This window comes from Glossina fuscipes, unplaced genomic scaffold, assembly GCF_014805625.2.
Source record: "Glossina fuscipes isolate IAEA_lab_2018 unplaced genomic scaffold, Yale_Gfus_2 111, whole genome shotgun sequence".
Classification (NCBI taxonomy): Eukaryota; Metazoa; Arthropoda; class Insecta; order Diptera; family Glossinidae; genus Glossina; species Glossina fuscipes.
Window position 1 is genome coordinate 43,056 of NW_023998454.1, and position 14,589 is coordinate 57,644.

At 37.4% G+C, this 14,589-nt stretch overlaps 1 protein-coding gene across 3 annotated transcripts; it reads left to right on the plus strand.

Moving 5' to 3' along the window:
- Positions 1-10,888: 10,888 nt before the first annotated feature.
- On the plus strand, positions 10,889-12,508 carry LOC119639073 (protein ALP1-like). 3 transcript variants are annotated; one of them, XM_038036261.1, is made up of 4 exons: positions 10,889-10,977; positions 11,044-11,366; positions 11,424-11,698; positions 11,756-12,508. In XM_038036261.1, the coding sequence occupies exons 2-4, from the start codon at positions 11,059-11,061 to the stop codon at positions 12,382-12,384; spliced, it is 1,212 nt and encodes a 403-aa protein (XP_037892189.1). In that variant the 5' UTR covers positions 10,889-10,977; positions 11,044-11,058; the 3' UTR covers positions 12,385-12,508. The 3 variants fall into 3 exon arrangements, with proteins under 3 accessions (XP_037892189.1, XP_037892190.1, XP_037892191.1); XM_038036263.1 differs by having other exon boundaries at positions 10,944-10,966; XM_038036262.1 differs by having other exon boundaries at positions 10,909-11,366.
- Positions 12,509-14,589: the final 2,081 nt, after the last annotated feature.

Here is a 14,589-nt window from a genome sequence, read left to right on the forward strand (position 1 = left end):
TTTTTCTTTTTTGTCCTAATAATTCACTTCTTTCTTTTCGTTGACTTGACATGGAGTGGGGTTAAGCCTTTCAGGCTGGAACCCACGTTAAACCCTTGCCACAAATTCCTCTAACTCTAAAGTGTATGTTAATGTTTCCCATATTGTTGAGTCGGTTGGTAACAAAATAGTTACAAACAAGCCGGCAAGTCCTTCCGTTTTAAGCAGCGCTGAAGTGGCAAGGGTATCTCCGCCCAGGGCCGCCACTCACTGTAATCAAGCGCCATCGCTTAAAAATAATAAAGAGAAAAATAAATCATCCTCTCCCCATGGCTGTTCGAAAGTGAACGCTGGTCACAAGACTGGGCAAGTCGCACAAGCTGCTGGTACAAGGGCGATAACGCCATCTATATTCTCCCCAACTCTAAACTCCCCAACCGTGAACCCCCCTGTTCCAACTAATGACATTTGCTTGACGGCAGTTCCTCACAAAAAAGCAATATTTGTGTCAAGACTGGCACCTGAAACATTGGTGGATAACATAAAAATTTATCTGGCGGCGAAAGTCCTATCAGTCAACTTAAAGCGCGTTAGCGTTTTCAAAATGGCTCCTTCTCAATGTAGGGCAATCTCCTGTTTTAAAATACTAGTTCTATACGTCATCGACTTGTGGTCTGAGTGGTGCGTGTTTTTTTTTTTAATTGTTTTTTGGTGTTTTTCTGTGTTTTTGTGAGGTTAACTCGTCTGTTCTCTCTGCTTTTGCAAAAACTGATTATTGCAGATACGATATTTGCTTTCTTTTTCTGCAAATATAATAAAAAAATCAAAAAAACAAGCAACATAAAAGAAAAATAAAATATTGAAAACAATTGTCATTAACCTCAGCAGGTCCCAAACCTTTTCAAGCGAGTGGTTATTTCCCAATTTATAAAATAAGAGACATTATGCCATAAGGCATAATGGCCCCGGGGCCGCCTGATATAAACTCATATAGATTTCATCTATTGGCAGACGTATCCCCTCAAAGAAAAAAAATTAAAAATTTCGAATTTCCGATGTTGCTAACCAGTAGCATCGTTCCTATCGGCAAAAAATATGTTGTGATTTCTCCAACTGATCCCTCCATTACAGTTTCGCAATTCAGCCCTTTCGCTATTAAAAAAGCACTAGATTGCATTACAACGCATATAGACTCTATATCGATTTTACGCGATGGAAATTTACTTGTCCTGGCTGGGAAACCGAGCGCAACCGAAAAGCTAATAAAGTGTAAATCATTAGCCAATTTGTGCGCTATATCCGCTAAACTGCATGACAAACGAAACTCTGTTAAAGGCGTAGGTTATGCCCCTTGCTTAAAGCATGTGCCGGAAGATGAAATTGTGCGCGAAATGAGCAGTCAAGGAGTCACTGAAGTCTACAAATTCACCAAATTAAATGACGATGGAAAAATCCGCTCTCCTACAGGAAGAATTATTTTGTCTTTTGACCGCTATCGGCTACCGCCAATGGTTGATGTAGCTTGGTACAAATGTAAAGTAGAACTCTACATTCCAAATCCCATGAGGTGTAAAAACTGCCAACGCCTGGGCCATACGGCGAAAAGATGCACCAGTGCTCCATCTTATGCTAACTGGTGTTTTTCCTCCACATGCTGAAAGCTGTACGCGTAGCTTCTGCTTAAATTGCAACGACCAACACTCGGTGTTAGACAAACAATGCCCACGTTTTATACAAATGTGTGAAATTCTAAAAATCAAAACAGAAAATTACTGTAGCATGGGTGAAGCGCGACGCAAATACCGGGAAATTAATCCATGTGGAACCCAAAGAATTAGCAAAAGTAATACCTACGCTGCTGTTGCCTCGCAAATCGAGCCTAGTAAGACTTTAACTCCAACTGTTTCCAATGAAAAACCTGTTCCACCATCAACCAAAAAGTACATTGCCAAACCAGTTCCATTGCCCGCCAAAGATAATATTGGAAAAATGAAAACAACAGTAAATATTGAAAAAATTAAAACAACAACACATATTCCAAAATCTAATAATCTAAATCGCCCAGAATCACCAGTTCTCAACTCTCCTCAACAAATTACAAGCTGTAATGAATCCAATCTTTCAGCCCTTAATCAACCTTCAATTTCAAATTATTCACGTGTGCCCACTCGTGGCGTTTCAAATATATGCAGACACCTAAGTACAGATTATTCTGCTGGTAAGAACAAATTATTCACACAAAATTCTTATAGTGACATTTTCGACGGAGACGCTGACATGTCAACTTAACCTACTTTCCACTCCATGTCACTACAATTAAATAAAGTTTTTAAAATTCTACAATGGAACATTAAGGGACTTCTTAACAATTTTGATGAACTCCGTAAGTGATCTCAGTCCAACCTTTATATTGCTTCAAGAGACCCATTGTAGAACCTCTTTTAATCCTATTCCATCCAAATCATATACTGGATACTTCATTAATGCTGATCAAAATTTATATTCCAAATAAGGAGTTGGTGTTTTCATAAAATCAAGTATACCTCACAAACGCATAAACTTAAGCTCAAACATACAAGCCGTAGCGACACAAATAATGTTAAACATAAAATTTACAGTGCGTTCGCTCTATATTCCACCTTCGCAATCGTTTTCTCAGCAAGAACTCTACAATTTATTCTCCGTATTCTCCCCTCCATTAATAATATGCGGAGACTTTCATAGTTGGAATACCATCTAGGGCTCAACAATGAACAACACTCGTGGTATTGTTTTAGAAAAGGCCTTCATTCAAAGCAATCTCTGCATTTTAAATGATGGAAAACCAACGCACTTTTCAACTCATCATACTTTTTCACATATTGATTTAACATGTTGCTCTCCATCACTTCTTCCTTTGGTTTCCTAGTCTATTTCTGATGATGTACATAACAGTGATCACTTTCCAATCATAATCGATCTTAAACTTTCAATGTCCTCTGCTACTCGAGCAAAACAGGCCAAATTCCTCCTAGATAAAGCGGATTGGAACAATTACTCCAAACAGGCCGAGTCATTTCTGAATTCAAAGCCATTTAACGGGAACTGCAACCATGATGCTCCTATTATGATTAAAGCGATTCGCACGGCTGCTCATCTTTCTATTCCTCAATACAACACCTCTTTTAAACCAGCTAGGGTTCCTTGATGGAACAATACGCTTTCGTTTTTGAGGAAAAATAAAATGGATCTATGGCACAGCTTTAAGAGATGCCCTGATCGTGATCATTTGTTATTATACAAAAAGGCCAATGCTCTATTCAGGAAGGAATTACGAAAATCAAAGGCACTTAGTTTCCAACTTTTTTCGAAAAGAATTCACAGAAATACATCAATGAAAGTTGTCTGGAACAAAATCAACAGACTCAATGGGACTTCAAACCTGGACGAAATTTCTGCCATCTGCGCTCCCAATGAAACTTTAACTGACGCACATGATATTTCTAATTACCTTGGACAAATGTAGTGCGAATACTCCTCTGACAGAAACTTTTCCAGTGCTTTCATCGAAAATAAAAGGGCTCCAATTTCTCTTTCAAATTGTATTGACAGATGTGCCACCTTCCTGGAAAATACATATCTACCTTGGAATTTGAAAGTTGTCTCTTCAAATCGAAGCGGAAGAACACCTGGTCTAGACCGCATCTCCTACCAAATGATCAGTGCGCTGTCTAAGTCAAGTAAAAAGAAATTACTGGACCTATATAATACGGTATTTATGACTGGCCATATACCCTACATGTGGAAACTGGCAGCAGTTGTTCCAACACCAGAGTCTAAAAATGTCTCTATCGCATCGGATTATTGCCCAATCTCTCTTTTATCTTGCCTCTCAAGGGTATTGGAAAACATTATGGCATCTAGACTATTATGGTTTCTTGAGTCCAAGAACCTGATAACAAAGCAACAAGTTGGTTTCAAGCGGGGTAGAGGGTGCATCGACACTCTGTTACATATTGATTATTTTACAAGCAAAGCAATTTCCGAACGAAATCACATAACAATTCTCTTAATTGATTTCGGAAAATCATTTGACAGAGTTGGTCTTCATGTTATTTTAAGACTCCTGATATTATTGAATGTTGGACCCAAATTTATCAACTACATCAAATCATTCATGTCGCATCGGCGGTTCAAAGTTAGAATCAACAATCATCTTTCTGATTCCTTTCCGCTAAAGAATGGCATTCCGCAAGGATCTCCTCTCTCTGTCACGCTTTTCCAGATCGCTTTCAACGAAATTAGCGAAATTCTTTGCCGTGTACCAAGAGTGGAACATTGTCTCTACGCGGACGATGTATATATTTTTACAAAAGAACAAGATAGCACAAAGGCAATCAACATCCTCGAATCTATTGGACGAGAGATCTCCGCATGGTCAAACTCGTCAGCCATGCGCATATTAACACTATTGCTTATCTTTCCAAAATGCTTGTGTTAAGCAAGATTGGTTATGTTTTGATAATCAGTTTTTTAGGATCACACAGACACACCAGCTATTAAATACGTTCTCTCATATTTGTCAAATTTCATTGTCAGCTGTCGAAACGGTATGAAACGAAGAGAAGCAGTTCGCCGAACTGTTCCTTGGAAGTTGAAAGAGTTAATAAAAACAAATTTAAAAATGCTTACTTGCTCTTTTGTCATACATCTATTATTCAGTATTATTTGGGTTTATTAATGGTAACGATACTAATAAATCTCCCATAATTAGCTAAACTAAAAACATTAGTGACATAAGCAAAGGATAACAATTCTTCTTATTAAATAGAACATAAAAAACTGTTTACATTGTCAAACATTGTCAAGAAACTTGCATTTACAATTTTTTCTGTCCATTGGAGTAAATCTCGTCTTAATCGTGGCTATCATGTCATTCAACATTTTCAGTTTGCACATTTTAAATGCGGTCACCGGAAAATAAGTAATCAATATATATACTTTTGTAAAACAAACCTTATCATCAATGCTTCGTCGAGCTAAACGAATGTGAACACGAAAAGCCTTGGACGTATTATTTTCAGAAATAATTCAACTCTTTGCTCCGTTAATTTTAAAAATGCACTAAAAACTACTTTACTTTCGCTATTTTTTTTTTCAAAAAGTGTATAAAATATATGAGTAGAGTAAGCGTATGTATAATTAATTTTCTAAAGTTAATTTTTTCTTTTTTTCAATTTATTTTCTAAATATTCGACCACTGCTTCAGTAAAAGTCAGTTTGTTTGGCTATTTTCCAGAGAGGAGAACCAGCTATTCTTTTTCGGACAGCCACAATAAAAATTGGCTTAATATTTCTGATTTTTCATTTACACATGATTGACTGATTTCGTGTTTTCTATCGTGCGCCCAGCGCTTATTGTGTTAACAAGATACACATAGCTTGCATCGTACTATTCTAGCAAAATCATATGGTTTCAAAAACTAACTTATTGTATTTTACATGTATAAGCATAATAAGGCATTTTCACTATGTGACTTTTGTTGAAGTAAAACGATCACATTCGCTCGGCAACTCTGCATGAAATAAGACGCTTTCTTGCAGAAAATTCTTGAAAAATAAATTTTTTTTTTCAACAAAAAAAAAGAAAAAAATTCTCCTTTTTTTTTTGTTTCTGAAAACTCTTGAAGTAGTGAAAATATATATAGTGAAGTTGCGGCATTTCAACAAAATCAACAAAGGCTTCGACGTCCTTGTGCTTCTCCGCAAATTGCGCAGCACCACCTGCTGTCTTCAACCTCATCCTGACAAGACTCACTTCGTCAACTCACCTGTACATTGGACATCAAGTAGCGGCGATTCCTGTCAAATTCTTAAAACTGCTTTAACTTACAAGGCTTTGTTCTTCTTTGTCTCTGTCGGTTCCACCAAAAACGGCTGATTTCCATATCCCTTCTTTTCTCGGTAAGTCAGTTGATCCTTTTCTCTTGCCTTTAATCTAGCACGAAACCTAAAAGTCGCCCGCCCCTCAAGGGGGTGAGGCTCTCAAACATGTTATCAAACGATGATGATTTCGAAAATTTTGTTCGAATCACGCATATCAAGGGTTCACTTAAAAGAAGAATCACAGCCCAGAACGAAGGTCTCAAAAAGATCATCTCTGATAAGAACAATTCATCTGTAAAAGACTTGACTGAGGATGTCAATATCACCTCCTTAAAGTCCCCGATCGCTCCCTCTAGGAATAAGCCTCCCAATAAAGACAGCTCTGTGAACAGTAACAATAATAGTAGTCCCATAAAAGGAAAGAGCTCTGACCCAACTAGTCCAAATCGTTATAGTGACGACACGACCGGTGAGTGCTACGTATTCATTGAAGTATGCAACAATAACCTAGAGCAACCTTTTCGCCTTAACTCAGATTCATTCTTTTTCGAACACATCAAAGATCTCAAATTGGATGGTTTGATTAATATCAAAACCATCAGCAATGGCAAAGCCAAACTTGGTTTTGCCACTGCGGTTGATGCCAACAACTTTATAATAAACAATGATTTTGGTCCAAAGTCTTGCAAGGCCTACATCCCTAGAATTTTCACAGAAAAATTTGGGATCGTAAAAAACATTCCACCTTCAATTAAGGAAGAGGACTTTCTCAACTCTGCTACCTCTGATATTGAAATCATTTCTGTTACAAGAATCCTCAGAAGAGACCCTGCAGACAGAGAAATGTTCATCCCAACAAACAGCCTAAAAATTGGTTTCAAGGGTAAACTAATTCCCAAGAGTATAAAATTCAACTATTGCAATATTCCAGTTGACTACTTCATTCCTTCCGTCAGGCTCTGTTATAATTGCGGCCGATTTGGTCACATCGCCAAATTCTGCAAAAGTAAGGAAAGCAGATGCCTGAACTGTGGCAAGTCACCGGCCTGTCCTACGGACTCATGCCTCTCAATCAAATGTCTAGGTTGCGGGTCGCTGGACCACAACGTAACATTTCGAGAGTCTCCAAAAAGAAAGAAAGAGGAAAATTAAAAAAAAATTTTAACCATCCAGAATTTATCTTTTAGAGAATACAAAGAGAAATTCTCTAACAACCCATACAATTTACTTGAAAACTATGACGTAAACTTCCCAGCAATGAAGGACAGCAATGCTCCTAACAATATTAGAGACCCTACTATTGATACAAATAATATTTTAATTAACAAAAACTTCAATGCAGTTTTAAAAAATAAAACAAGTATTCCCAAGTCCTTGCATAGAATGTCTCTCAAGACGCCCTCGACTTACAGTAACAAGTCGCAGGAGCCAAAAAAACCTACCCCGCCCCTTGAAAAGCATACTTTCATCAATAACCATAAATCCACTGAAATGGAGATAATTCTGGAAAAGATTTTCAGGATTCTCTCCATCTCTTCTCAAGAAGACATGCTTAAAACCATCCAAACAGAAATAAGTTCCCTTAAATCAAAATTTGATCTTTTAAAACAAGGTACATCTGGGTCGGCCCTATCATGTTCTAACATTTCTCATGACGTCTTTCATAAAAATACTTCAGGCGTAATGCCCATTCTCTTGATTTTTTCATAAATTCCAACCGTACTGATTTCGCCATCTTGAGTGAAATCTTTCTGTCCGATGAAAAAATTTCCGATCTCAAAATCTCAAATTACAACTCCGCTTATAAATGTAGAAGTGACGGCTATGGAGGTGTTGCCATCCTTGCCAGAAAAGGCATATCCTTCAAACAAATCCCATTTAAATCGACTGCTGACATAGTCATTATCAAAACCTCTTGTCTAAAACCTAATATCGTCATTGCTGCTTGCTATTTCAAGCCCAACATCCCCATTCAATCTTTCCGGGATGACTTTAATCGTCTCTGTGATATGCTCAATAGTTTCCACAATGTCATAATTGCAGGAGATTTCAATGCAAGACACCCTTGCTTTGGTGACTCCGTGTCAAACAATAAAGGCAAAGCCTTGCAAGAAATCATTAAAGCTAGTAACTTCTATTGTCTGAATGATAATTCACCAACCTATTTTCACTCTACGACCAACAATTGTGGTAGCGTGTTGGATCTTACTTTCACTAACGCAACCCATCTCACATTCAAACGGGAGGTTAAAAAAGAAATTTTCCTGGGAAACAGCCACCACCTTCCTATTCTCTTTAATGCCACCTCTATTACCTCGTGCGAGATAAATGACTTTATCTCGAGGAAAAAACTCCTAAATAATCTTATTCACGTATGTCTTGAGCCACAGGTCGAATCTATCCAGTGCTCATTTCAACAAGAAATAATTAACGCCAAATCCGACATCCAAATCTCGAATTCCTACTCACCAAAACCTTGGTGGAACGAGCTGCTCACTTCACAATTCCGTAGATTACAGGCTGCTAAACAAAAATTTTCCAAATACCCCAATATTTCTAATTTTGAAGATTTCAAGTTATCACAAAAAGAATGGAAGAAATCGATTAGAAAAGCCAAAAGATGCCATCGAGCCCTCGTTATCGAAGAACTATGCTCAAATAGCAATACAAAGCCATTCTGGAAATTTTTAAATGGTCATCGCACCACAAAAAATAAATACAAGCACCCCATTTGGGATGATCTCAACAACAAATCCTACCTTGAATGGCTGAAAGCTCAAGTTCCCTCGACATGTGGTCTCCAAACCTCCTTACTTAACTCTCGGATGGAAAACATCTCTCCATTCTCCCTTGATGAACTCATGCACGTCCTTAAGTCGAAAAAGAAGTCCACGGCAGCAGGCCATGACGGAATCAAATATGAAATGATAAAGGTCCTTCCCATGCCAAGCCTTCTAACCCTGCTATCTGCTATAAATGAGCGCTGGATGACCAACTCGTTTCCCACCGTTTGGCGTATAATTAAAATAGTGCCCATTCCTAAACCCGGAAAAGATCTTGAAATATTCACCAACTTCAGACCCATATCCCTCTTGCCTGTTCTTCTAAAAATTACCAACCAAATGATTAAAGAAAGACTAACAAAATTCCTGAATCACTCACACCTTCTCCCGTCAAGGTCCTTTGCTTACCAAAAAAATATCTCCATCGGTATGTGCCTTAATGAAGTCCTTTTCACAATTGCAAATGAAAAAGCAAATGGGAACCAGATAGTCATGCTTTGCTTAGACATTAATAAAGCTTACGACTGTGTAAACTTAGCGAAACTGGACCAAATTCTATCTGATTTTAAAATCCCGACACAAAATAGGCATTGGATTCTCAACTTTCTTTCCTCGAGAACTCTCGTATTAGATTTACATACAGTCGAAGTTTGTGGAGGCTTACCTCAAGGTAGCTGTCTCAGCCCAGTTCTTTTCAATTTATACACAGCCGGTTTACATCAATTACAGGACAATTCTACCCATTTATTTCAATATGCTGACGATTTCCTCATCATCTCTGCTGGAAAATCATTAATGGAAGCAGTCCGTAACCTCGACACTATAGCCAATCTTTTTCACAAACTTTGTGCAGACTTAAATCTAACTTTCAACCCGGAAAAATCAAAAGTCGTTCGCTTTGCTAAGGGTCCCAAAAAAATTTCTTACATTACAATCAATGGTATAAAAATCAGTCCGTCTTCCTCTTTTAAATTTTTGGGCAGAATAATCAACTCAAGTTTAACCACGCATGAGCATTACAAGGATAGCCTCGAAAATTGCAACACAGGCTCAAATGTCATCAAACTTCTGACCAACATTCACACCGGACTCCCACCTAGGAAAGCATTAAACGTTTACAAATCTATTGTTAGATCCAAAATTGAATATCCCTACTCTACATCGTGTAACGCTCCTGCGTATACATTAAAAAAAATACAAACCTTTCAACACTCAATCCTAAGACGTTGTACCGGTTTGTCCCCCTCAACACCAACATCAATTTTACGTTCCATCTCTTATGAACTCCCCGTTGCTAAGAGAATTTATCTTGTAACTGCAAAAGAGCTTCTCAAGGTAAAAATCTTCAAACCTGCCTTCTTTGACGAGGTCGCTTCCAGACACAATCATGTCATCAGTAGTTACTCTAACTGCTTCAAAAAATTCAGTAACATCTTCAATAAAGTTAACTCAATACCCTCCTGGAATAATATTATTCATGATAAATGCGTAGTTGAATTAAACTTACTTAATTCAATCACCAACTCAAAAAAAAATCGATCAGGGTCTTGTCTTCGAATCGCTTGTCTGCAAAAACTTAACCACTTCGATGGTACAGTTTTGTCCATAAACTACCCCCCCAGCGAAGCTTTTCTGCTAGTCAAAAAACTCATCATAAAAGAATGGAAAGATGAGTATCATGTTTTAGGTAGAGAAAAAAGTGACCGGCTGTTCTACAAAATTTACCCTTTTTTGACACCCACGCTTCTACCTAAAGGAAAATTCACAACATGGGAATTTAAAGTTCTTCACCGTCTTATGAGTAATCACACCTACGACAAGGTCTATTTTAAAATGATCAAAGTCTCCTCCTCTGACATCTGTGAGGATTGCAATATTACTGAGTCTGCCGAGCACCTTATTTTTGAGTGCAGGAGGTTTGACATCCTTAGACAATCTTTCAGTATATTTAACCTGTATAACAATCTATATGAAATTTTTCGTGCTGGTAACTTTAGGCATTTGAAGCAACTGACTGCCTTTATCAAATCAGCTGAGTTTTCATTCTAATTTTACATTTAGTATTTCTATTACAATCACGAATCGCCTACACTTTTTCTTTTATCGGCATTATTAGCCGGATCTTGACAGTACAGTAACAAGGACGGTGATTTATGGATTGACAGCGGAACAGAGCCTCTCATTGCGAACACTCTGCCACATCAGTCTACCTATGCTTAAATTTTTTCATCAATCGCTCTCAACTTCGTTTCTGGATTATGGATCTAACATTAACTTAACTGGTCCAATCCATCTCTAAACAAACAAAAAAAAAAGAAAAACGATTCTATATTAATACGGTATTCACACGGTAGTTAATAACATAGTATTCATAATTAACTAGCAATCTTTAATATCTTGTTTGTTGATTTGTAAGCTTGAGCAATAAAAGATGATGGACAACGACGATTTAATTATTTTGGTTATGATAACGGGAATGATGTGCGAGTATTATCGTCGCCGCTGCAGATACAAAAAAAGGTTCTGGGTAAGGCCTTTATATAAAAACCGAGATGTCGATGGATTCTTTGTCACCGCCTTTGACCATATGTACAATAACGACTTTGAGCAATTTAAAGTAAATGTTCGAATGAATCCCAAAATATTTGATCTTCTTTTAAATTTGACCGAGGAGAAATTAACCAAGTCTTCGTGTAGACCTTCTATATCTGCCAAGTGTAGATTGTTTTTAACGCTGCTGTAAGTTCCTTTTTGGTTGGTCAATTCAATACAAGATTTATTTTGTGGTGTTAGCAGATATTTGGCTAAAGGAGAAAGTGTTAGATATTTATCACTTACCTTTAAAATGGGAGCGTCCACAGTACGATCTATCATTCAAGAAACATCGCGAGTTTTATGGGATGTTCTTGCTCCGTTTTATATGTCTTTGCCCAATAAGTCGGGGTGGGAACGTATCGCGGTTGATTTCGAAACTATTTGGAATCTTCCACACTGCGTAGGCGCTATAGATGTAAAACACATTAGTATAGTGCGTCCTGCGAATTCTGGCTCACAATATTATAAAAACAAGGGTAATGTTTTAATGCGTTAAAATATGAAAAGATTTAATAATATTTTTCTTATTTTAGGCACGTGCTCAATAGTTCTGCTAGCAGTGTGCGGCGCGAACTACATTTTTACGGCAGTTGATGTTGGTGCTTGCGGGCCGCAAGGTGATCATGGCATTATGTGCCATTCAGAGTTTGTGAAGCGTTTAGTACAAAATCAATTAGAGTTGCCTGAAGCTACAATCATAACAGGCACCAATATAGAATTTCCATACTATTTTATTGGAGATTCAGCATTTCCTCTGCGGAACAACCTAATAAAACCCTATCCTGGAATTCTTTTGCCAAAAGATAAGGAAACCTTCAACAAGAGGTTATCCCGGGGAAGAAAAACGATTGAAAATGCGCTCGGTGTATTGGCGTCTCGTTGGAGGGTTTTGTTAAGTCCCATCCATATGAAACCCGAGAACGCGGCATCGGTAGTAAAGGCCACTGTTGTTTTGCATAATTTTGTAAAAATGCACGACGAATCTTATTGCCCACGAGAATATGTTGATTCTGAAGAAAATGGTGAGCTAAAAAGCGGATTATGGCGGAAGAATACAGCACCGCTGCGCAAAGCAAGCAAGTTGTCGGGAAATAACGCCAGCAGAAGTGCGTTTCATATACGTGATATTTTGAAAAATTATCTAAGCCAAAACGGCATTTAATGATATAAATTTAACGTAAACTATAAGTCCGTTTAAGTTTATATAAATAAAAATTAAAGGAACGTGGACACGAAAATCCGTGCTTCTATTGTTTTAACCTATAATACAATTGTTAGATTCGTCCATTTAAACGAGTAAGGAAAATATATTCCGTCGTGGCCGAATCTTTTATACTCATCACCGTGATCTTAAAAAAACGAAAAGAATGGAATTTTCATATTCTACGATATTGGATGGGTACGTTTGATTTTTTATATTTTTAGAAAAAAAGTGAAACTTTATTTGTATGCGTTACCATTTATAAGTATTTGTTATTTATTTATTTATTTATTTATTCCACTTATACTAGAAACTTGACTAAACAAATAACAGTCGAGTTCAATTGGCTTTTAATGCAAAACTTATATTAATTAATAATAAAATTTAGTATAAGTATAATAAAACAAATAAGACGAAAAAAAAAAAGAAAAAAGAAAAAAAGCATGTACACTATCAGCATAGGAGCACACTTACAACCGGTACAGGACCAAATTGCAAATGAACCCCTAAGCCATCGCAAACATGCATAAGCCTGGCAACCGATAATAAATTGACAATAATTCACTTTCGAAACGTAACGACTTTTTAAGGATAAAAGCTAGTTTAAATACGACATAGGTAAATCGCGCGTATTAAGCAATGTTGCTTTAATGGACTTTAAAGAGTCCGATAACGAGAATAAGTGATAGACGTCATTTAGGTTCTTGCAAACTACTCTGAGCGGATTGAACAGCTCATAATTATATTCACATTGACTAACCTTAACCAAGATAAAGCACCTAGAGAAGCGGTTAGCGACATTAAAGCTTATTTCACCAAGTAATAACGGCGAGTCAATAGCACCATCTATTACTTTGATTACAAAGGAAACGCCAAGAACAAATCTACGTTTCTCAAGAGACGGTAAGGATAACAGAAGCAATCTGTTTTCATAGGGAGCAAGAGAAGCAATCGGATCCCAACCCAAATTTCTAAGGGCAAACAGCAAGAATAGCTTTTGAACAGATTCAATTGAATCTACGTAGCACCTATATGAAGGCGACCACACAACAGAGGCATACGCGAGTATGGGTCTAACCAAACACATGTGCAGCCTTTTCGTAATGTAGGGGTTATCAAGCTCTTTGGACCACCTTTTTATAAAACCAAGCGCGGACCTAGCTTTGCTTATCGAGAGCTCAATATGCAAGTTGAAACGTAACCTATAGTCAAATAGAACGCCTAAATCGGTGATCGAATCGACGTCCTCCAACTTATGCGAACCTTTGAAATACTGAGTAATGAATGACTTCCTTCTTGAGAAAGAAAGCTTTTTACATTTACTCAGATTTAGTTTCAGAAGATTCAAAGAGCACCATGCAACAAAATTATCCAAATCACCTTGAAGCTGGTGTGATTGCGATTCAACAGAGAAGGAAGAAAACAGTTTCACATCATCAGCATACATTAAGATCTGGCTGGAATTAACCACCGATGGGAGATCGTTAATGTATAAACTAAATAAAATAGGACCTAAGTGACTTCGTTGAGGTACGCCAGACGTAACGGGGAATTCATCCGAGGTGATGGAGTTAAACAAAACCCTGAAGGATCTATTGTGCAGATAAGAGCTTATCCATTTCACTAAGTAGGGTGGGAAACCAGAGGGTTGGAGTTTAAAGATAAGTAGTCTATGGTTAACCATATCAAATGCTTTGCTTAAATCAGAGTATATCACATCCGTGCGAGAGCCACTAGAGAAAGCCTTGAAAGCATGACAAGTAAACTGTAACAACTTGGTGACTGTAGATCGCCCGTTCCGAAAGCCGTGCTGGTGCGGAGAAATATACGAATTAATGGCAAAGGCCAAATGCTGAGTCACAATACGCTCGAACAACTTGGGCAAGACACTCAACTTGGCTATGCCTCGGTAGTTCCTAACAAGTTGTCTATTTTCACTTTTGTGTAATTAAAATATATTTTAAAATTATATTTACACTATTAAACGCAAATTATTATGTACAATAGCATACACGTAAATATCACGTCAGGATGCTAAGCCAGTATCCAATAACTAAACTCCTTTTCCTTTACGTAATATGAGAGACATACAATATATAATTAACATCGCGAACGTCATCAGCAGGATTGCAATTATAGATCATACCCGTCGTCCCAAATTACAGC